General features: G+C 48.3%; 1 protein-coding gene and 1 long non-coding RNA gene across 6 annotated transcripts in view; one reads left to right on the top strand and one right to left on the bottom strand.

Annotated features, from left to right (window-relative positions):
• Nucleotides 1–377: 377 nt before the first annotated feature.
• Nucleotides 378–11,222, bottom strand: PIK3IP1 (phosphoinositide-3-kinase interacting protein 1). Of its 4 annotated transcripts, XM_036874484.1 has the most exons (6): nt 11,009–11,222; nt 9,952–10,068; nt 9,742–9,861; nt 8,655–8,855; nt 8,476–8,554; nt 378–2,028 (listed from the first exon to the last, which is right to left on the bottom strand). In XM_036874484.1, the coding sequence occupies exons 1-6, from the start codon at nt 11,079–11,081 to the stop codon at nt 1,824–1,826; spliced, it is 795 nt and encodes a 264-aa protein (XP_036730379.1). In that variant the 5' UTR covers nt 11,082–11,222; the 3' UTR covers nt 378–1,823. The 4 variants fall into 4 exon arrangements, with proteins under 4 accessions (XP_036730379.1, XP_036730378.1, XP_036730376.1 ...); XM_036874483.1 differs by having other exon boundaries at nt 9,742–10,068; XM_036874481.1 differs by lacking the exon at nt 11,009–11,222 and having other exon boundaries at nt 9,952–11,001.
• Nucleotides 11,223–11,388: 166 nt separating this feature from the next.
• LOC118906800 overlaps nt 11,389–23,470 on the top strand; it is a 41,931-nt gene continuing 29,849 nt past the window's right edge. For both annotated transcript variants that reach the window (XR_005022595.1, XR_005022594.1), the window contains exon 1: nt 11,389–11,469. This is a non-coding gene — a long non-coding RNA (uncharacterized LOC118906800). The remainder of the gene's footprint in view (nt 11,470–23,470) is intronic.

Here is a 23,470-nt window from a genome sequence, read left to right as displayed (position 1 = left end):
TTCTTCGGCTGCTACAGCACCACCACCCACCACCCCATCTCCAGCCCCTGCCAGGGGCTGCCTGATGTTCGTTTTAACTATCTCCACCTCGGAAAGAAGGCTGAGGGGGAGAGGATTTGCAGTGACCAGCCTCCTTTGGGATGCCACACACCCTCTTTCCTGCAGCTTTGACCTGAAAAGCTCCTGATGGTGACACCCAAACACGGAGGCTGCAGTTCCCAACCATCCAGCTGCTGCGGCCTCCCAGGTGCAGGGCCCGAGTGAAGGACAGAGAGCCAGAGCTTGCCATGCAGGTGTTGACAAGGTAACCAAAAACTTCCCAACTTTTGGGAGGAGGGTCCTGATACCCCACAAAAACTTGGCAATATGGAGTCGTCTTTTTTTTTTTTTTATTTATGTAAGTCAAATGCAGAGCAATTTCCTGCACTTTATAGGCAGGTGTCAGAATGAGGTATATAAAACTTGTACACAGAGAAATGCTTTTATAGAAAAGTAGAAACCAGTAATGTTCTCTTCTGCATCACTACCAACAAGGGACCCCCTGAGGCCTAGGTCCCCTCAGCAAATCACTTCCAGGAACAGCCTGCGGGAGAGACTGGGCCCCACTAACCCCTCTCCACGTGAGGCAGTGGCAGGGCTTTGGGAAGGAAGCTATGTGGACGGGAAGCAGTGCTAAGGCCTCCGAGTGTGATATCAGGGCCTCAGGGCTGGCCGTGCTGGTAGCTTCCTCTGTGACCCTGAATGTCAGTTTCCACTTCTGGCCCCTCTGTCCAAAAGGCTTCGGGAACCCTAAGGTCCCTTCCAATGGTTCTATGATTATTTTACAAGTTAGGGGTTGTGGCCCTCGCCCTACTGACCCCACAGGAAGGCGCTGGCCTGGAGGCTACAGAGCCACCTGCAGATTTGGGCCGAGGCAGGAGCCAAGTCCTGAAGCCCTCCATCGCCCTGCCTCCGAGTGGGTTTCCAGGTTAACCTCTCAGAAGCAGTTCACAAGGCCTCACCCACAGTGTCATTCCCGTAGGTTAGCTGGCTGCTGTCTCACCCCTGAAGAATGAAGAGAGGTCACTGTCCACCCTGAAGAGAAACCGTCTGGGGCACCCCAGGTCCACTCGGGTCCTGTGGCCTGAGGCAGCTGCAGATCTTTCTTTACCCTCTTCCTAAGTGGAATGTTCAGTGCGATTTTCCCCTTCCTTTCCTTTCAAAACAGGAAGAGTCCCTGGGCCCAGCCCACGGTTGTCAAGGCACATCACTGCCAGCAGCCCCCCACCTAGATCCCGTTCTCAACCCACAGTTCTGACTTTCGTACAGACTCATTTCCATTTCTCAGAGGTCAGCAGGGAATTGCATCCCAAATATTTAAAAAACTAAATATCTTTTTTAAACACCGCTTCTCAACCTACATGACCTGAACTGTGAATAACAGTGTGCAACACTCAAGCCCAAGGAGAACACGTGGGGAGGCAGAGGCTGAGGCCATCTTGGACAATAAAGCACAGAGGAGCTGGGGGAGCTCCCTGTCCATCCCTGGTTCAGTTCCGGGGCACTGAAAGCCCCTGTTGGCAGCACTGCTGTGGGGACTGCCGCTGCCTCCATCCACGGGCAAAATCCTGCTCCACGGGATGGAGGAAGAGCATTGGTAGGACCCCACCCAGCCTCACCCTCATCCCACAGTGCCACCTGCTTGTCTTAGGATTCACCAAAAACAAACCAAAAAAATAAGTGGGGGGTTTTAACCACAACAAAAAGTGTAGATCCTCCCAGCTGTAGGTGGGTAGGCAGTACTGCACCAGTGTCTGCATGGGCTCCTGCCCATCGTGGGGGGCTCAGGCACCTGGAGTGCCCGCCTGGCCCATGAGGGGGGCACTGCCCTCCTGAAGGTCAACTGGAGTCTGGCTGGCATGGACCACAACGGTCTTCTCATCCACGATCTCACAGGTGGGGTTGGTGAAGGCAGACAAGGGCAGGGTGATTCGTTGCATCTCCCTCTCACACACCTTCCGCTCATGCTGCTCTTTCAGGTCCTTGCCCCTGGCAGGAGAAGAGGGAAGCGTTCAGGCTGTGCCTCCTGCATGGCTCTGCTCCTAAGGTGGCATCTTGAGGCCCAGCAGGGGCAGGGGCTGGCCATGGTCACAGCCAGTCAGTGGCTCATGGCCTAGATTTCTGTTCTGCCAGACTGCCTTAACTCAGCAAGGAGCCCCTAAACCTCATCTGCATGAACCTCACACAGCTGCAGTGGGGCTCAATGAAGATACCGTGTAGGAAAGAGACTCTTAAAGCAAGGCGGAGTTTTGCTTTTTCAGCCCAACGTGCCACAAGACCCAGAGAATTTTCAGCCCTCACCTATAAAATTGTCCAGAAAACTGACCTGACCATCCTGTTCTGAGACATCTTATCCAAAATTTCCAGAAGCTGTGAGCCCTGACTAGAAACAGGGACCATGCAGGGGCCAAAAAGGACTCTGAGGGCTGCTCAGGTCAATGGGAGACAATGACCATGGGACCCTGAGTTTTCACACGCCTTCCAATTCTCATGGTGCTCAGTGACCCAATCAGGCCGTGGAATTGCCCCATTTCACTCACATGAAGTGCTCGCTCCATGCTAAGAGCTTTATGTGCGTTATCTCACTTCATTCTGAACCCTAACAATTGGGTCTTATCATTCATCTTATAGATGAGGAAATAAGTCCAGAGAAACTGAACTCTCCGAATGACATGGTGGGCTCAAACCCAAGTCTGTCAGACTCAGGCTGATGCTCAAGAGAAGTTCTGACCCGATCAGGGTCACCCCCAAAGAAACAGTGGGGCAGGGACTCACACACCCGGTCTTCCAGCTGCACATGTTCTGCCCACCACATGGGACCAGGCCACCCCCACTGCAAGCCAAGGGGCTTGGTGTGTGCCTAGCACACTGCACACGAGAACCAGCCCCCAGCACGCAGGTCAGCATCGTCTGACACAGCAACTAGACACGTGGACTCAGCTGTCAGAGGAAGTCTTCCTGGAAGGAGCCCACCCCAAAGAGGCCTTGAAACAAGTAGCCAACGGATGACTTGGTGCAGCAACACAGGCCTGCTTCAGACTCCCTGGGGAGACGGCCGAGATCAGATGGATTACACAGCCATCACCATGTGAGGTGCGATGACAGAAGTGTCCAGAGACTGGAGAGTAACACTGAGAAAACAGCAGGGGCTGGACAGGGAAGAGCTGGCACAGGTACCTCACAACTGTCTTTAAATAAACCAGTTGTCTGTACTTGGATCAGCCCAGCCTTGGCTGTGTGACACTTGGCCTCGGGGAGCCTTGGTTTCCTCATCTATGAAATGGGGATAATATCTGCCTCCAAATAAGATAATGGATGGGAAAGCATTTCAAAAACAGTGGAACTGCTGTAAAACTCATAGGAGGCTGTTATGATTTGCCCTGAATACGACTTGACTCACCAAGCAATGTTATCTTAATCTGGGTTCCCAAGGGAACTCTCCTACTGACCAGCCAAGGTGAGTATTATTTGTGTGACCTCAGCCACTCCCCTTCTCTTGGGGCCTTCATTTCATCATCTGTAAAACAGGGAGTTGGACTTGATAACCTCCACGGACCCTAACATTCTGTGAGATCCCATGCATGTCATGTGCCCTGACTCCCTATTTCTCACTGTAAGGTCACAGAAGGCAAACCTGTAAGCTCACCTCCCTGACTCACCCTGGGTGGCCGAGTTTCTGAATGTGTAAGCCTGCAGCTCCTACCCATCCTCATCAGGCTCTGTACTGGACACCACCAACCCCCGCAGCAGAGGACCTCCCAGAGCACCCAGAGGGGCCATGGAGGGCCATGAGGACAGGGCAGTCTGGACCAAGTGCATCCCCACTCACAGCCTGAGATTCACTTTGCCCCTGGGCACTGCTCATTGGTTACAGCTGCCGCCGCATCGAAAAAAACACCCACCTCTGTAATAAAACAAAATGCTAGATTCTTCAAGTCTGCCCATGTAGGGAGAAACTTGGAAGGTCTGGGTTTAATTTTATTAAGGGAGCCCCCAAGCCAGCAGAAGACCAAAAGTCCATTTACAAAAGAAGCAGAGTATGTGCCAAGAGTCTTGGGCCAGGCCTGAATTTCAAAATCTAAGGGGCTGGAGGAAGAGGGAAAGCAGGAACTCATGCTTCCTGAGGACCCACTAAGGTGCCAGGAAATGGCCTTCCCATCATCCAGCATGAGAAGAGCTACCTATGCACCTACTGGATGCCACACACTTTATACATGTACCATCTTTGTTCAATTTCCACCCAACTTTGCAAGACTGCAAATACCACGCACATTTTATAGAAGAAAGTGAGGCTTTGGAGTCTGACTCCAAAGCCCTGCTTTCCTCAGCTACCTACTTTATCAAGCATCCAGCTGTGGTCAGCCGAGCTGTTGATAATGGTCAGGCTGCATCATACACAAGTCTTTAGGGCAGGGGTCCCCAACCCCCAGGCCGTGGACTGGTATCGGTCTGTGGCCTGTTAGGAACCGGCTGCACAGCAGGAGGTGAGCGGCGGGCAAATGAGCCGAAGCTTCATCTCCCGCTCCCCATCGCTCGCATTACCGCCTGAACCATCGCCCCCCGCTCCACCCCCATCTGTGGAAAAACTGTCTTCCATGAAACCGGTCCCTGGTGCCAAAAAGGTTGGGTACTGCTGCTTTAGGGGGAAAAAATCAATTTGGATTAATGGGGCAGAGCCGGGCTGGAAGAGCAGCCAAGGGTAATGAAGGAAGCAGGTGCTGGGACTCATCTGGATGACAGTCTCTTCCATTTAGAAGCCTCAAAACACACCCAACCCCACGTGCCTCCTGTTAATGGTGCCTGTGAGTCCTGGAGGTGCGGTGGCTGCGCCTAGCCCCTTCTGAGGTCTGAGAGAGGCCAGAAGGTCTGCTGCACTGACCACCAGGCGGCTCAGCCCCTTCTCACCACCTTCTGGGGGTAGGGGGGGCAGCCAGGCTGTTATCTGGCAGCCAAGAAAGAACAAAAGACTTATTCACTGACTTAGCTCCTCTCTTAAGTAGGCAGAGTGGTGTTGACTTACAGTTTTTCCCTTGCCTTTGTATCAGAAAATAAACACTCCCTCCAGAGCCAGAGCACAGACGCTGCAGGGGCAGTGGCAGGGGCAGGGAGCTGCAGACTGGCCACCTGAACCTCATGGCCCAGACAACCAGGACAAAGACCCACCAGGCTGAGCCCTCACCACCCCCACCTGCCACCCTGCCTCCCCTGAGAGGAAGCCTGGTACCTGCCCGCCCCTCCCGGCCAGGGGAAAGCTCTCTCCCTGGCCTTTGTGGGGAGGGGGATAGGGGGGCTCATGGCTTGCAGTAATTCTATCCTGACTGCTCCGGGGCCAGGACCGGGAGCTGGGCTGGCCAGAGAGAGCAGGTGTGGACGGAGCTGCTGCCTGTGTCTGACATCCTCTTCGGGGGGGTGATTGGAGGCACCCGAGACCTCCTTCAGGTAACACGAGTTCCTTCAAATTATTATGTAACTCTGAGCCACTGCTCCCTTCCCAGTCAGAAGTGGTGCTGTGCCACGCTGCTGCTCAGGACAAGTTCCTCAAGGCAGCTAAGGTTAGGAACACCAACTGTCTGCCCAAACTACACTAATTTCATCCTCACAACAAACCTAGGCGGCATCTATTAGGATCTCTGTTTCAGAGATGGGAAGGCAGATGCAGAGAGGTTTAATCATTTATTCAAGCAAATGGTGGATTTGGGATTTGAACCCAGTACTGCCTGCAGCCACCACCAGGTAATATTGTCTTTTTTTAGGCAACATTAGAGCTAGGAGTATCATCACTAACCTCCTGCCCCTATTTTACACATGAGGAAATCAGAGAAGGTAAATGACTTGTCCACTGTCACACCCAGAACTGGGTGCTCCAAAACTAGATCCTGGTTCTTTTAACTTTTAAACCCAGCTATTTTATTTTGAAAGTTCCAATTTTTCCTACTGTCCTATGCAATCCAATGCAAACTGGCATGAAGTTCCTGGGCCTCGCTGGACTTTTGGGAGATACTGGCAATCCTTAGACACACCTTATTGGCTATGTAGCTTGGACACAGCACTTAACTTCTCTGGCTTTCAGCTCCTCACTGTAAAACGGTGTAAAAGTGGTCCTTCTAGTGTGGTCCTGAGGCTTGGGCGTGATCATCAGGGAAGGACATTCAGTGGGGCCTCACTTATTAAGAAAGCATGCAATAAATGCTGGCAGCTAGTGGTTATTTAACCTGATTGGTGTTCTACTGTTTACACATAATACTTAATGGTAATCTGGGGTGGGTATGTGTGTGTGTGTGTGTGTGTGTGTGTGTGGAGTGGGGATACAGCCCCACTGAACAGACAAGAAACAAGAAACGGAGGTGCAGGGAAGTAGCAGGACCTGCGCTCAACAGCGCTTTCCAGAACACTCTGTATTCTGACTCTGGGGAGAGATGGGGGCTGAGAGCTTGCCTCCAGCCCACATGTGGTTTCCTGTTGTACAGTCTGTGCTCAGAGCACTTTTGCCAAGGGAATGGGTGGTCCAATGGTTAGTGACGGGGAGTCTGGTGACTTGGTGCCTCGCCCTGAGTTTACAGGAAAATAAATACAAGGCCTCGGGGCAATCCTGTGACAGCCTGAAGGAACAAATCTAGAAGAAAAAGGCTTGGCTTCCTCATTGGACCTGAGAACTGAGCTTGCAATTAAGGACGTTTAGCAGTCAGTTCACGCACCTGGAGGCCTGGACACTGTCACAGGATTGGAGGAGAGCCAACTGCTATCCAGTGGCTGAGGAAGGAGGAAATACTTCAACAGCTAGACTCAGCCAACACAGTTTGGGTCTGACTGTGAACTGTAACCAGGGCCTCCCCATCATTTCCTCTGACTCTGTGAAATGACAAGCAGGTGCCCCTGGACCTGCCACGTCAACCATCCCACTGAGGGCAGCAACCTTGCACTGGGAGTCAGGAGACACGCTCAGGTCAATACTTCCCCTCTCTGAACCTGTGCTTCCTGAATCACAGATGATCAGAGAAGCATTGGGGCCCAGAGAGTGCTAGTGCAGTACCCACATTTTACAGAAAAGAAAAATAGCTATGGTTTACTGACCACTTACTATGGGTCAGGCAGTCGCATGCCTCAGCTACAGCAGTGCCCTGGACTAGCAAACAGAAGCAACTTGCCCAAAGTCACACAGATCGCTAGTTAGTGGCAGAGCTAAGACTTAACTCCACCAAATGCTAGGTGTGTGACCTCAAGCAAGGTACATATCCTCTCTTGCCTCAGTTTCCTAATCTGTAAACTGGGGTTAATAACAGCATTTACCTCCTAAGGGGTGATTGCGAGGATTGAGTTAAAGTGTGCGTATCATTTGAAGCAGCGCCTGGCCTCTGGTAAATGTTCGCTACTGCTGCTATTGTTGTTATTATTCTTACCCAACTCTTCCCCTTTTCCATCTGTAAAATGAGGAGGCTGACTACATTGCCCTAAGGACACCTCAGTTTATTTAATGCTGGGTGACCCACTGGGACTGTGGGCTCAGACGTGGTCCTCACCACTGGAAAATGCAGGCCACCACATCACTTCCCTTATAGGAAGCCTTCCCAGACCACAGAAAAGAAACATCACACATACTCTGGACTAGAAGTCTAATCCCCTGATTTTGCCCAAGATTTTGCAAATAATTTTCCCAGAGTTAGCCAGTGCTGTAAAAACGGGCATAACTCTGGCTTATCATCGTGCATCCGTCACTGGCTTTGACAGCCTTTTCCACATGGCATCTCAGGGGACCTCTCAAAATAAGCATTCCTCCTCCTGCCGTCCCAGCCACAGGTCATGTCCCTGAGTTTCCCAGGTAGCCTCTCTGGCTTTCTCATATGTGGTGTAGAGTAGCTAACAGACTCCCTATCCTCTTACTCACTTCCTTCCTCCTGTCCTAAAGGAGATCCCACTGCTTATGGCTCAGGACATTCAAGCCCCAACTGCAAAAGCAGTGGCTGGGAACTTTTTCTAGTAGCAGAATTTTATAACTCACAGAAAGAATTCAATCTCAGGGTCCCTGCAATGAGAGCCCAGCCTGATTTCTGCAGGGCCACTCATTTCCACACCAGGCACGCTGGATTAGACAGCAGGGAATGTGGTGTCAAAAGAGCTGGGTTTGAATCCAGCCACTCCCAGGCAGTATAACCTTGAGCAAGCTTACTTCACCTTTCTGATGAAGGCTTCCTCACTTGTAAAATGGGGAACAAGAACCCCTACCTCAGGAGGCTTTTGGGTGAGGAGTAAAGGCACCAAAGGAAAGGGTTTGTCCAAGGTCACCTGGTAAAGACTAGAACCAAGTCTCTACATCTTGAGCTGGTTTTCCTCTTCCAATACCTCACTTCCTTTATGGGTAAGAATGCCACAAAGGAGTCTGCTTTGACTTTGTGGACCTTCCTCTCCTCTCTCAGAGAGCCCAGAAGAGAAGCTACTGACCTCTTGTAGGTGTAACCGAGGACGATGCCAGCTCCAATGCCGATGATGATCACCATCATGGTAACGCCCAGCACGTAGCCTGCCAAGGACAGGACACAAGGTATACCATTATCTCCACCCCAGATAATCAGCAAATATTTCTCAATAAATCCCACAAGGACAGGGGTGGGCAGTCATACCCAGGGTTCCCAGGTCCTTTTTCTCTTTGGAGTTCACCCGCACCCGCTGGCTGATCCCAATCACTGGCTGCACGGCAGCGGCCTCGCTCTGGGCAGGCAGGGTGTTGGCAGGAGCAAACACCTGCACCTCATCTCCTCCTGGCACTTCAGACACCTCCTCGGTTTCTGTTGTAGAGGTTGGCGGGCCCTGGAAAGTGGTCTCTGGAGGTGAAGTGGGAAACAGCTCTCATCAGAAAGTGTCTTGAGTTTGGGGGGAGACGAGGGGGCCCACCTTAGAATGCACTGATTTCAAGACCTAGGGGCAAGACCAGGCCTAAGGGCTGCACCATAGCTGGGACGAGGCCAAGGTGAGGGGAAGGCTATGAGAAAGGGCCTCTCCTGCCTCCCACGTCTTCATATGCTCAAATCCTTGCCATCTTCCAAGGCCCAGCTCAGCTTCCACCTCCTCCAGGGGCCCCCCCTCTATGCCAGGAAACAATCCATGACTCCTCTGAGCAGCTCAGGTTTGCTGAACCCAAGCTTTATGCCAATCCCTATGTTATATGTTTACATAGCCCATTTAATCCTAGAGAATCGTCTTGCTGCGCCGGGAGCCACAAGTCTGCACTATGGAGTCCAAGAAACTTGGATTCAAAGCTGGACCCTGCCACTGCCTTTGGTAAATCGCTGAAGTTCTCTTTGAGGCTCAGATCCCCCAAACTGGTTCTTGGGTATGGCGGGGGTGCTGTGAGCAGAGTGCCTAGCACACACACAGCAGACGCTCCACAAGAGGTCCGTAAACCCCCAGGGTCTCACTAAGGGCATAGACCCGGGACGCGCGACTCTGCGGCTCCCCGGGCGGTGCATGGGGCGGGGAGCTCGGCCGAGGGGCGGGGCCTCGCCGCCCACTGTTGTTTACTAGGCGCTCGCGGAGGATGAGCTCATTCCAGGCGGAGCCGCCGGCCAATGGGCTTCGGGCCCCGCGGCCTGGAGACAGCCCTGGCCAATCGGACGGCGCGGGGCGGGGCGGGGCCGGCCGGCGTCGCGCAGCCGCACGTGCGCTGCGGGCTCTCTGGCCCCCCCTGGGCGCGGGGTCCAGGGCGGGTACCTGGGCAGCGCAGGTCCTTGCAAGGCCGCTTCTCGGGAGCGCCGGCCTCGCTGCTGACGTAGCACCAGGGCCCACGTGGGTCCTGGTCCGGGTTCCGGCAGTAGCTGTGGTTGCCGGCGCCTGGGAGGGGAAAGAAGGCGCCATGGGCCGGGGCCGGGATGCAGCCGCTGCCCGCCCGCCCGAGGCCCGCCTCCCGGGACAGGCACTCACCCGACTCGGGGGCAAATAGCAGGCCGCTCTGCGCGTCCAGCCAGTTGAGGCAGAGGAGGCCCGGCGCGGGAGAGGGCTGGTCCGCCCGGTACAGGTGGCCGTTGTCCCAGAAGCAGCCTGTGAGGAAGAGGAGTCCCCCGGACAGGACACTGAGTGGCGGACAGGGGAGCCCGGGCCCATCCCAGCTGGGAGACGTTGCCCTCACGTGGAAAACCCCGCCTGCCTCGCAGGGCTGTTGTGAGGCCGGAAAGAGAACGGAGAGAGAGCGCGTGAAGAGCCCCCAGCCGGTGCCCGGCCCCCAACGCTCAGTATTAGCTTTTTTTCTTTTCTTTTCTTTCTCTTTCGTAAGCCGGAAAGCACTGCACAAGTGCAAGGGGTTGTTGCTCTGGAACTTGTGGCCAGTTTGCAGGAGGGTGCGGGGGAGCCCTGGGTTCAGGTCTCTCTGTGGAGACGGTGGGAGTTTTCGGTCGGTGGGCATCCGGACCCGACATCCATCCCTGTGTTGTCATTCCATGTTACATAAACTCTGGTGTTCCCTTCTCCGTGGATGTGGCCACACTTCCACAGGCAACACTCCCTCCCAAGAGAATTATACAAAAGCCTTGATTCAGTCACGGAAAAGAGAACCTCAGACAGAGGGAACCTGCCTCATCGCTGCCTGGATGTGACTCCAAACTCCCACTCCCCTCAGCTGGAGAGCCGCAGGAAGGGGCTGGGGGAGGAGGGCCTGCGCTCTGGTGACACCGTGCAAAGCCCCTGAAAAGAACAGTACTTAGGAGTAGGGGAGATGAACCCCCAAGTTCCATCCACTCTTGAGCCACAGGCAAGGAAAAGGAAAGAGAAAGTGGCTACTTGCCTTTGTTCTTAATGGCAAAGATGGAGCTGCAAGCTCCTGGCAGGGAAAGGAGAAAGGGGGAAAAAAAAAAAGCTTTCATGGGACAACAGGAACCTGCTAAAAGCTTCGTTTCCTGTCATCTTCCTTCCTGCTTGGGAAATAGGGAGCTCTACCCTTTCTGCTTCATTAAGTTGCTGCAGAAAGGAAAGATAGTAATCTCACCTCCAGATCCATAGGTTTTTGCCAGGAGCATGTTGCTGACCACGAGGATTGTTTGCAGCCAGGCCAACAGCATCCTCACCTCCTTCGTCCTGCAGGTGACTGACCAACCAGGGTCCAACCGGGGTCCCCTTGGCGGCGACTCTGCCTCCCGTTCCCAGCCTTGCAGTCAGACCTGCCCTTGTTATGCTCTTCTGGTAAACAGCCTCTCTTTAGAACTGGGAGCTTCCCAGCCAGCTTGCTGCAGCGAGGTGGTTTTTTTTTTTTTTTTTCCTCTCGGCTGAAAGGCGCCCCCTGGGTCCTAAGCCTCCTATGCCAGGCTCATCACTCTACCCTGAGTCACGAGAGGAACTCAGCCAAGCGAAGAGAGGCAGAAAAGTTCAGGTTGTGCTTAGCAGTGGTTCAGCTCGAGACCTGCACTGTCTGCATCCCCGGGGCCTTTCATCTCTTCTGTTTCCATTTGTGTGAGTACAGAAAGAATAATTTTGTCAAGAGGCATCACTGGGAGGTGGGGGTGGGCAGGGAGTTTAGAATCACAGTGACTAAGGCAGAACCACTTAGGGAGAACATGCTATCTACACAACCAGGAGGAACTTGAGACCGTGGATGGGGCACAAATCAGAGCATCCAGGTGGAAGCAGCTCTTTATACCCATTCTTGAAAAAGAAAAAGGGCCTTTGTAGTTTATACATGTTTATAGACACTGACTTTTTTTTTTTTTTTTAAACAGTGTCACTTTGCCAGGGTCAGATCAGTCACATACCTTTGCTTATATTTGGGGTTTGGGGTGTCATATATGTAGGAATAAGTAGGAATACAGAAGGGGTCTCTTTAGTTGGAAACACATGTCATGCACACATATTGGGATATCTGCTCAGCTATATTTAATAGTCTGGCCTTTCTACCAGCCCTGAGTTCCTATAGAGGAAGTTAAGTAAAATGTTTGCCTTCTCCCCCACCCCACCCCCACCCCCACCCTGTGGGAATTCCATCTGCAGCCGTTTATATCCATCATTAAACCTCACCACATCCATAGGACTGAGACCTTCTGGAGTTAGGCAACACAGCTCTCTTCCTGTTTGGCTGACAGCTCCAGTTCCCAGGCAGCCTCAGTAAACTGAGAGATAGAGCAGAGTGATTTGCCAAGACTACCTTGTGACTCAGGCAAATCTCAAAATAGAAATGGGAGACTGTTTGGATCTGAGGGCTTGCATCTTGCAGGCAGTAATTTAGGGAGGAGGGAAAAGAAGAAAACTTTACTACCGAAGTTTCAAAAGTTTTCTTAAGGAAGAAAACTAATGTCAAACCAACTAATCTGAAGTGAATTTGAATTCACTACACTCAGATTTCAGACATGGAAGGGACAGAAAGATACATTTGGTTTACTCTTTGGAGACGTTTGCTGACAATGTTTGATTCCTTCCATCCACTAAATAAGACATGTTGCTTTGTTTTTGCAATCACTCTCCTAACTCCCCACACAAGCTTCTGATCCTCTGACTCCTAACTTGGTGTCCACTGGGAATCACACCATATGGAGTCTGTAAATTTACTCTCACACCCACCCATATATACACAGATACGCCAAAATTTTATAACTTAATAATTCTAATATAATATTCAGGTGTCTTTTTAACGCTTTTATTAATTTTACACAAATTTTGGGCTTCCCTGGTGGCACGGTGGTTGAGAATCTGCCTGCCAATGCAGGGGACACGGGTTCGAGCCCTGGTCTAGGAGGATCCCACATGCCGCAGAGCAGCTGGGCCCGTGCACCACAACTACTGAGCCTGCGCGTCTGGAGCCTGTGCTCCGCAACAAGAGAAGCCGCGATAGTGAGAGGCCCGCACATCGCGATGAAGAGTGGCCCCCGCTTGCCGCAACTAGAGAAAGCCCTCGCACAGAAACGAAGACCCAACACAGCCAAAAATAAAATAATAAATAAATAATAAATAAATTTAAAAAAAATTTTTAAGAACCTCCAACAACTACATGCTAGATATATTTCTTTTTTTTTTCTTTTAATTTATTTTATTTATTTTTGGCTGCATTGGGTCTTCGTTGCTGCGTGCGGGCTTTCTCTAGTTGTGGCGAGCGGGAGCTACTCTTTGTTGTGGTACACGGCCTTCTCATTGTGGTGGCTTCTCTTGTTGCAGAGCATGGGCTCTAGGCGCACGGGCTTCAGTAGTTGTAGCATTCAGCCTCAGTAGTTGTGGCTCGCAGGCTCTAGAGCGCAGGCTCAGTAGTTGTGGTGCACGGGCTTAGTTGCTCCGCGGCTTGTGGGACCTTCCCGGACCAGGACTCGAACCCATGTCCCCTGCATTGGCAAGCGGATTCTTAACCACTGCGCCACCAGGGAAACCCTAGATATAGTTGTGGATACTGAGATACTGAGAATATATCTGCGAACAAAATATTTTCAAATCTCTGCCTTCATGAAGCTTATATTCTAGTTGAGAAAGACAGATGACAAATCTATAAAATGTCAAGTGGTCTTAAGTGTTATGAAAAAAAGTGAAACAGGATAAGAGGGAGAGAGTAACAGGGTGGTATTTCACTTGTTAAAGAAAGCTTACACTATTCTCAGGGAACCAGTAGGATATTTCTACAGGAAAAAGACTGAAGGGGAAGGTTCTTTGCACAGTTTTCCTTGCGGGTCCTGAATACTCTTACACCACTGCAAGAGATCTATGATGCATATTTTGTTTCATTACATAAAATACATTGGCTTGAGAAAATGAGAATGCAGTTCTAATTTCAGAGAAGCAGGGGGTTCTTTTGGATCCCTCAGCACCTAATCTGTTGCCTTTGTATGCAGTGAGTGCTCAATTATTGTCTGATGAAATGCTCCTCCTTAGACTTTGAAGGGCTACTTCCGCTGGATTGTAATACTCTTCCTTCTGATTACAATAGAGACAGGCTGTACTCAGACCAGCACGTGTACCATTTTCAGTTTATCTACTGTGCCTATGTAGGGGTGCCAGGACTTCCTCCTCAGAATCCCAAAGCTTCTTTACCTGTTGCTGTTATCATCTAATTTTTCTGTTTAAAAAACTGCTATCTTCCCTTACACACTTTGATATAACAGCAAAACCATATTTTGTGCCGTGTGTCTTTTGAGGAACAGCACTGCCTGGAAGAGATATAAGACAGTCCAGAGGAGATTTTTATCAGCTTAGTCATCTCTGCTTTTTCTCCCTTATAACTAAGACATTTATCAGGATGATTTGATTTTTTTCGAGAATGACGGACTTGTTGCTCAATCCTTCAAAGGCATATTCTGTTATAACCGGTTCAGTACCTTCCTTCCTCAAGGAAATCAGATCAAGTTCAGAGATGTGCCTGTCATCATCATTGGTGATGTTTTGGTCTTTTTCTTAGAATCCAAATTTGAACTTTGCTTCATGTGTTAGTGCAATATGTCCATATTTTATGGCCTATAGTTATTCTAAACTTCAGATTTCTTCTGAAAATATTACTACAATAATAATGTGATACAGCACTACCCAAATAGTCACTGGATTGTTTATATCCTGAAGACAACATTGTGAAATATAATCATATTTTACTATTTCAGAGGTGTTTAACTGTTGGTTTCATATTAAATCAGTGCTAATCCAGAGAGACAAAGCTGTACAGTTAACTCAGGAAAGAGCCTCCAGAGCATTTCCCAAGAAAGCTGGACAGTTCGTTTTGAACTTAGAAGAGCTCTAAGGAAGCCATAACGCTGTTAAAAGGCTTAAGAATCCTTTTGTCAGCAAAAGGGCCAAGGTGTTGGTAAAAAGTTCTTCGTGGTAAGATCTAATGAGTTGACTCCCGATATTCTCTCCATATTATGTGCTGTGGAAGTGGCCACTGAGATTTTGCTGAGAGATATTTGGGTGTACAACTGCAAACTGAGCAGGAGATGGTTTTATGAAGTTTGTTAAGGAAATCATAGTCCAGTCAAAAGATCTAAACTTCAAGGCCGTTTCTAAAGTATGGCCTTCAGTGAGTTAGATTATGTCCATATTGGTACATAGTTAAGTGTTTAATAAACGTTTGCAATAAAGGGAAAAAGCAGAGTATGTGAGGAAAAGAGTCTAAGCCGACAGAGAATAGTAATTTTTTAAGGGTAAGCAATAAAACAGCCAAGAAGGCTTGTGGATCACAGGCTACTTTCAGAAACAAGACATTCCACGTTGGGGAGATGAGGGGCCACAAGAGCAGGGAACTTGGGAACATCAATCACATCCCTGGTTTTGGGAAATAAAGCGAAGAGTAAATTCCTGAATGATAGCTGATTTTGAGTTAGAGGCCAGTCTTAGAAAACATGGCTTTCACATTGAGGAAAACAGTCTTCAGCGCTGAAGGGAGAGAAGTAGAGACCATAAACTTAATTGGCTGGTAAGACTAGGCTGGCGATCTTTAAGGTAAATTAACTTGGTAAGCTACAATTATGCTTCTTTTGGAAGGGAATTTAATATTCTCCAATCTCAGTAAACTGAATCTGCAGCTTTCAAAATTTATCAACACCCAGTATGAGCTTTAGCACGGATATTTAAGCAAAAGAAGCAGTGTAATTAAGAGTGCAGGCTTTGGGAAGACCTGGGTCCCAGTCTCAGCACTACAGTATGACCTTGGGTAAATTACTTAACATCTGTAATTCCAAGTTTCCTTAGCCTCTGATTATAGGGGTTGAGAATACAGGCACAAATGTCAGGATTCAAATCCCAGCTCTGTTGCTTACTAGCTGTGTCATCTTAGGGAAGCTACTAAACTCCCTGACTCAGTTTCCTCATATGGAGGGAGAGAGAGAGAAAAATAGTACCTACATCTTTGGATTGTTGACATTCATTGAGCCCAGAATAATTGTTAGTTTTTAATAATGTGTCAGTAACCTCTGACTTAGAAGTACTGAGCACATTTGCTATCTTCCAGAAACTTGCAATCTGGTTATAAAGATCAGGCTAACACATATGAAAATAAAAGCAACATAGGGCATTTATAAGTAGGTGTTAAAGAGTATGACACAAACAATAAAGGTTTATTGATTCACTGATTATTTATTAAATGCTGTGCACAGGCAGGCACTAAGCCGAGTACTGAGGATACAACAGTGACCCTAACCAGGTCCTTGTTCTTGAGAAGTTCACAGTCTTGTGATAGAGCAGGTACCAGTGGACAGGCAAAACAACACAGAGAAATCAATGCTACAGTAGGGATTACCGTCGGGGGCTACAGGGGCTCACAGGAGGGGCATATGGCCTAGTTTCAGGAGGTCAGAAAAGGCTTATCAGAAAAAGTAAAATCTGAAGGGCAAAGAGTTAAGTGTTCTTTTTTTTTTTTTTTTTGGCTGCATTGGATCTTCGTTGCTGCACTCAGGCTTTTTCTAGTTGTGGCGACCAGGGGCTTCTCTTCGTTGCGGTGCGCGGGCTTCTCATTGCGGTGGCTTTTCTTGTTGCAGAGCACGGGCTCTAGGTACGCGGGCTTCAGTAGTTGCAGCACTTGGGCTCTAGAGCACTGGCTCAGTAGTTGTGGCGCACGGGCTTAGTTGCTCCGCGTCATGTGGGATCTTCCCGGACCAGGGATCAAACCCGTGTTCCCTGCCTTGGCAGGTGGATTCTTAACCACTGCACCACCAGGGAAGTCCAGAGTTAGTGTTCTTGGCAGGTCAGACGATGTGCAGAAACCTGGCAGTGGAGGCTGTCACCGTGGCTAGTGGAGCTTTCAGGGCGGCGATTAAAGTGAGGCCAAGAAACAAACGCATGAAGCCAAAGAGGGAAACACTTGCTGACCAGGTTACGGAGGTCCCTGAATGTGGACTTATCCTGAAGGCCACGCGGATCCAGTAAAGAGTCAGACTGTTGTCTTAGTGAGTTGAGTCAGGCCACAGGGTGGAGGATTAGAGGAAGCCAAGTCAGAGCCAGAAGACTGCAAGGAGACCACTGCAGTGATCTAGATGAGAGAACAGTGGGCCTGGACCCAGAATTGAGTCAGGTCACCTGGGTTTGAATCCTGCTCTGCCACTTAGTAGCTGTGTGACCTCATGCAAGTTACTTAACCACCCTGTGTCTCTGTTTCCTAATCTGAAATTGGAGATGATAATAAAATTTACCTTAGAGGCTTGTTGTGAGGATTAAAGCACTTAGAACACACCTGTCCAGCTCATAGTCTGTGCTCCGTAAATGTAGGCAGTGAGGCTGAGGAGAGGCAACGCATCGATGAAGAAGAATGAGCAGGACTCTGTGACCAAGGGGGTGTCGGAAACAAGCGGGAAGACCTAAGGAGGATGGCTTTGGTGTGGGAGCTCGTCAGGTGGTGGTGCCACTTGCTGAGATCAGGAGCCGGAAGAAAAGCAGGCTGGGGGAAGGCTGAGAAAATGTGGCCAAAGGTACGTAACTGGCAACCAGGAGAGTGTGGGTTCGGGAAGTTGTTTCAGGAAGGAGGGAGGGGCCCACATCGCTAAACGCTGCCAGGAGGGTCAAGTAAGAGAAGAGCTAAAAAGAATACATTGGGGACTTCCCTGGTGGTCCTGTGCCTAAGACTTCCCTGGTGGTCCAGTGGCTAAACCTCCATGCTCCCAATGTAGGGGGCCCTGGTTCGATCCCTGGTCAGGGAACTAGATCCCACATGCTGCAACTAAGAGTTCGCATGCCGCCACTAAATATTCCCCCATGCCGCAACGAAGATCCTGCGTGCCGCAACTAAGACCAGGCACCGCCAAATAAATAAATAAATAAATAAATAAATTTTTTAAAAAAGAAGAAGAAGCATACATTGGTTGTAGCAGCAAGAAGGCCATCGGTGACTTTGTCAGGAAGGATTTGGGGGCTTGGGGGCCGGGGCTAAATGAATGGATTATGGAAGGAAAAGGAGATGATGAAGGGGAGATGTGAGAACAGACAGCTCCTTCAGGAAGTTGAGTGAGGAGGACCGGGGGTGGCTGGAAGGGTCATGGGCAAGGCAGACGCTGGACCCAGTGAACTGTCAGGCGGGTTTCCGAGTGGTGGTGCGTCCATTCTGTCAGTAGCCGTGCCAGGGAGGTTTAGAAGGGGAGCTGATTTGGGGATGTGTCATGGGTCTGGCCTCTGTGGTTTTGAATTTGACATAGGGGCAAGGGGTGCATGTGGATGTGCCCAGCAAGCAGTTTGATATGGGACCCGTGTTGGGCGACTGGACAGGAAAACCTGAGTAGGACCCAGGTGAGGGGGGATGAGCTAGGAAGCTACTAGAACAAAGGCAGGCTGGCAAGAAGGCACAAAGGAGCTTTGGGTGCAGCCTTAGAATTCATGAGCATGGTGAGGGTGTGTGAACTCCATGAGGCCAGGTGCTGGAGGTAAGGAACCAGGCCTCAAATTCAGACTTCAGAGCTTATCAAGAGCATTCACCGTGAACAGGGGAGGTCAGAGGTGGAGCCCAGGAGCTGTAAGCTGTCGGGGAGAGGGAGCGGGAAAGGAAAGGCCTGGGTTTGGAGCTGGAGCCATTGACCTTGGCTAGTTGCTAGGAATAGTCTAGGCAGTCATATGGAGTGATGGGCTCTGTGGGCTGACTTTAGGGAGGCAGCACTTTTGCCGTAATCTTTGCTGTGTCTTCAAAATGTAAAAACATTCATCTGTGTATTTCAGGTGTGCCAAGCCCTGATCGATCGTGGTGTTTGCCATGAATTACTTTTAATTTATATGTGATTGTAGTTAGCATTACAATATGTAAATCAGGTGTTTATCTGTTAAATCTGTCCTGGATGCGGGAATAACAAGGTAGCTGGGAAAACATCAAAATTCAAAAGGTGGGGCACTTCCCTGGTGGTCCAGTGGCTAAGACTCCACGCTCCCCATGCAGAGGGCCCAGGTTTGATCTCTGGTCAGGGAACTGGATCCCGCATGCCGCAACTAAAGATCACGCATGCCACAATTAAGCCCCGGTGCAGCCAAATAAATAAATACATATTTTTTTAAAAAGACAAAATGAAGATATTACATTTAAAAAAAATTCAGAAGGTGGAACAATTTGAATGCTGGTATTTCACTCCACTGTTGCTGTTCATTCTCTCAGTCAGCAAACAGTTGTTGAGCAGCTTCTGTGTCAGGGGCCGCTCTTCCTTTTACCCTCAGTTCCCTCTCCCTCTCCAGTTCTACACCATCATACGCACTGTTCTCTTCACCCACTTTTTCCCACAGGTAACTCTATCCCATCTCCTCTTAAGAAATATCCTTTAAAGAATTTTTATGTCCGGAAATATTTTTTTAAAAATGTAATATATAATCTTCAGACTCTTACAGTAAAATGAACCAAGAAGAAGAAAAAATCCCAAACACGATCGTAGAGTGACTGTGGCTGGAAGGAAACGCAAGGATGAGGGGAATGAACATCTTACTACTGTGGAGCCCAGATAACAGAAACGTGCGTGTTAGGGGGGCGTCGTAAGTGGACTCGGTTTGGCCCCGTCATGGCAAGACCCTGACTTCAAAGATAGGAGGTTAAGTACCAGCTTCAAACACTCAATGTGTTCTGTGAGTTTCCAGTGATATTTCTACCTGGCACTTTCCTCTACATTTACCTTAATGGCTCAGCTGGAACTCAGCCATCACCACTGAATGTTCTTGAGTCTTAAGCAGTATTGGCAGCAGCTTCCTTATTGTCCTGATATTAGAAGTAGAAATTCCACCCAGTTGCAGCCAGGCTGTTGCTGCCCAGGCAGTGGAGGGGCATTTCCACTTTCTAGGAGCTTGTCCTTTCCAACACTGAGAGGCCTTTTGTCACCTTCACAAGTCATCAGATTTATGAGAAATCTTCCCATTCCCAGAGTGGCTCTGCCATCAGCCATTTTACTCTGCTTTTTCCTCTGACTTTCTTCTCTCTTGGCTATAGTAGGAAAATCTGCTCCAATAAACATGACGTTGTTAATATATGTAAAGCATTTAGAAGAATGCTTCATATGTATTAAGAGCTATTATCATTAATATTATTGTTGTTACTGCCACCATCTTGGATTAGAAGCTGAAACCCAGCCGAGCCTCTGATTTTTCTCTGGTGATGCTGGGTGGCTTAAGAAAATCCAAATTATCTAGAAATGAGGTAGAAAATACTTGGTTTCCTCTCCATTTTGTGGCCATGGGCAGCCCAAAGAGCCTTAAAAAGGTCAAAGTATTATCACTGTAGTATATTTACTTGTTGGAGCTTTAACATCCCCTCTCTGGATTCCTGACTTGGCAGTGGGATGGATAACCCAGAAATCTCTGCATAGAATGATGCACAGCCATCCAGTGTTTACCAAACAGTAGCTCGATGTGGGACAGTAATAAACATCATAGCTCACATTATTGAGCACTTTAGTATGTGCCAAATAGTGTTCTAAGTGCTTTTATATATACTATTTCATCTATTCTTCATAAAAATCCTGCTTGTAGGACTATTATCCTCGTTTTATAAATGAAGAAACAATCATAAAGAGGTTAGGTAACTTGCCTAAAGCCACAAAGATAATAAGTGGAAGAGCCAGGCTATGTACCCAGGCAGTCTGATCCCATAGCCTTTGCTAATAACCACCTCACTGTGCTGATAGGGAGAACCCTGGATCTGAGATGGTCCAGTTTTGATCTCAGCTCCTCCACTCCATCCTTTAACAAGTCTAATGATCTTGGGGAAATTACTCAACCTTTCTGAACCTGTCTACTCATCTGTAAGATAGGGATGGTACACTACACTGGTGCTCAAGATGGAAGAGGAAAGTTGTGCCTCCTTGGGGTCCTAGTCTGGGGTGGAGAAGGAAGAGAGAAGAGGACTAACATGGGACCAAACCATTACAATATAATATAAGAAATGCCACTGTAGAGGAATGTACAGAGAAAGGAACATCTTCCGAGCTGAGGCAGGGCGAAGTCAGAGGAGCTTCAAGTTTCCAGTAACGTTTGTGTTTGGTATCGAAAGACAAGATGGGGGAGTTCCCTGGCAGTCCAGTGGTTAGGACTTGGCGCTCTCACTGCCAGGGACTCGGGTTCTATCCCTGGTCAGGGAACTAGGATCCCGCAAGCCACTCAGTGCGGCCAAAAAAAAAAAAAAAGACAAGATGGAATTGGATGAGGTGGACAGAGGTAACAAGTTTCCAGGCAGAAGGAATAGCATGAGTACAGGTACTGGAGCCTGGAAGAGCTTGGCAGTCTGTGTTCAGGTAACGGCTAGAGGATCGGTTTGCAGCTGGAGATTGAGGATGAGGTAGGAACTGATGGTGGCGAATACATTGCAGAGCGGGGCACACAAGCCTTCAGATGTCAGTATGTTCTGCGCCATCAAGACACAGACACATTTAAAAACAAAACTTAATGAAATTAAGTAAATTTAACAATAAAAAAATGCTCTACTTTTTTAGTTGAACTATAATTCAGGTACCATAAAATTCACCATTTTACAGTGTACAATTCGGCAGTTTTTAGTGTGTTCACAAGGTTGTACACCTCTCTCTAATTCCAGAACATCTTCACTCCAAAAAGAAGCCTACTACCTGCTAGCAGTCACCCCCGCCCCCAAGCCATCCTGCCCAGTCCTCATCCTCCAGCAACCCCTGCTCTACTTTCTGTCTCTGTGGATTTGCCTATTCTGGACATTTCATATCAATCACACTAAGTTTGACCTTTTGTTTCTGGCTTCTTTTACTAGGCATAATGTTTTCGAGATTCATCTATGTTGTAGAGTGTACCAGTGTTTCATGCCTTTTTACGGCTGAATAACCTCCTTTTGCATGGTTATACCGCATTCTGTTTATCCATTCGTCAGTTGGTGGACATTTGGGTCGTTTCCACCTTTTGGCTGTTATGGATAATGCTGCTATGAACATTCATGTGCAGGTTTTTGTTTGATACCTGTTTTAAGTTCTTTGGGAGTGTATACCTGGGAGTGAAATTGTGGATAACTCTGAGTTTAACCATTTGAGGAACCTACCAGACTGTTTCCACAGTGGCTGCACCTCTGCATCCCACCAGCAACATGAGTTCCAACTTCTCCACATCCTTGCTAACACTTGTTATCCCCCCTCCCCTTTTTAAAATTATTGCCATTCTAGTGGGGAAAAGTGATATCTCATTGTGGTTTTGATTTGCATTTTCCTAATGACTAATGAAAAGATGTTGAACATCTTTTCATGTGCTTTTTGGCCATTTGTTTACCTTCTTTGGAGAAACGTTTATTGCAGTCCTTTGCCCATTTTTTAATTGGTTTGTTTGTCTGTATTGTAATTGTTCTTATATATTCTGGATAATAGACTTTTATCAGATATATGAGATATTTTCTTCCCATCTGTGAGTTGTGTTTTCACTTTCTTGATAGTCCTTTGATGCACGAAAGTTTTTAATTTTAATGAAGTCTAGTTAATCTGTTTTTTCTTTGGTTGCTTGTGCTTTTGGTGTTATATTTTGTGGGGTTTTTTTTTTTTGGTGTTGTATTTTGCATGTGTATATCTAGCTGTCCCAGCACCATTTGTTGAAAGACTATCCTTTCCCCACTGAATGGTCTTGGTACCCCTGTCAAAAATCAAATGACCATAGATGTATGAATTTATTTCTGGACTCTCAATTCTGTTCCAATGATATATGTGTTTATCATTATGCCAGCACTATATTATTTTTATTAATATAACTTTGTGAATGCTCTACTTTTATTACCCTAGATGTGCTTCTGATATGTAGTACATTTGTGTATTGTGATTAGTATTTTGTATTTTCATTTTTTTTTTTTTGGAGCATGTACTTCTGTGTGGATCATTTATATAATTAGTACCCTTGTCATTTAAAATAATTATGAAGTGTTTGTTTTATTGCCTTACTGTGCTGGGCTTGCTTTTGTCAAACTCTTATGTCACCCTGTTTTCTGGGTTGGTTTTTACTCTTTTAGATAGCCTTGTTTGCACTGTTTTTTCTGGACCCAGACTCATTAGCTATCAAGCCTCACCCCCTGGATGTCAGGGAATGCAGGCTGCGTTTTTTTTTTTTTTTTTTTGGCTGCGTTTTTTAATTCATGGTGACAGAAACTTGGACCACTCCCACCTGCCTCAGCCCAGACCCACTACTTCCTGCCAGTTGTGAATTGAATTTCTGACCTCTTTCTTGAACCAGAGCTCTCCAGAGGTCAGGAGTGGCACCAGCCTTAGGATCTGCTGAATACTTTTTTGTAAATTACTATCCCTGAGATGTCATACTGATGAGGAGACACATGGGAAAAAACTATCTTTTGAACTTCTCTCATGCTGCCAAAACAAGCACCTACAAGTGCTGTTTCCATATGTAATATGTCCCTGTCTTTAGAAAGGAGGAGCTCCCAGAGAGGATGGGACTTGTTCAGGTTGCCCAGTGACCACACAGTGCTACTAGGAACAGAATTTGTCCCTCACTCCCATGGATGCTCATCTCATCATCCTAACCAAACACTCCTTTCCTATTGGGCAACAGAAGATAGAATTTACATCTCAGTAGTTTCCCCAGGGGAGGTCTTGAG

Source organism: Balaenoptera musculus, chromosome 14 (genome assembly GCF_009873245.2).
Source record: "Balaenoptera musculus isolate JJ_BM4_2016_0621 chromosome 14, mBalMus1.pri.v3, whole genome shotgun sequence".
Lineage (NCBI taxonomy): Eukaryota > Metazoa > Chordata > Mammalia > Artiodactyla > Balaenopteridae > Balaenoptera > Balaenoptera musculus.
The sequence above is the reverse complement of the archived record's forward strand: the minus strand, read 5'-3'. Positions and strand labels throughout refer to the sequence as shown.

What these genes read in the sequence shown, in the direction of transcription:
- PIK3IP1 (XM_036874480.1), bottom strand. Translation starts at nt 10,429, where the DNA reads ATGCCCACCGACCGAAAACTCCCACCGTCTCCACAGAGAGACCTGAAC. An exon ending in CAAGGACCTGCGCTGCCCAG is followed by an intron (nt 8,856 to 9,741) that starts GTACCCGCCCTG and finishes CTTCACCTCCAG; the next exon opens with AGACCACTTTCCAGGGCCCG. An exon ending in AAAGGACCTGGGAACCCTGG is followed by an intron (nt 8,555 to 8,654) that starts GTATGACTGCCC and finishes TGTCCTTGGCAG; the next exon opens with GCTACGTGCTGGGCGTTACC.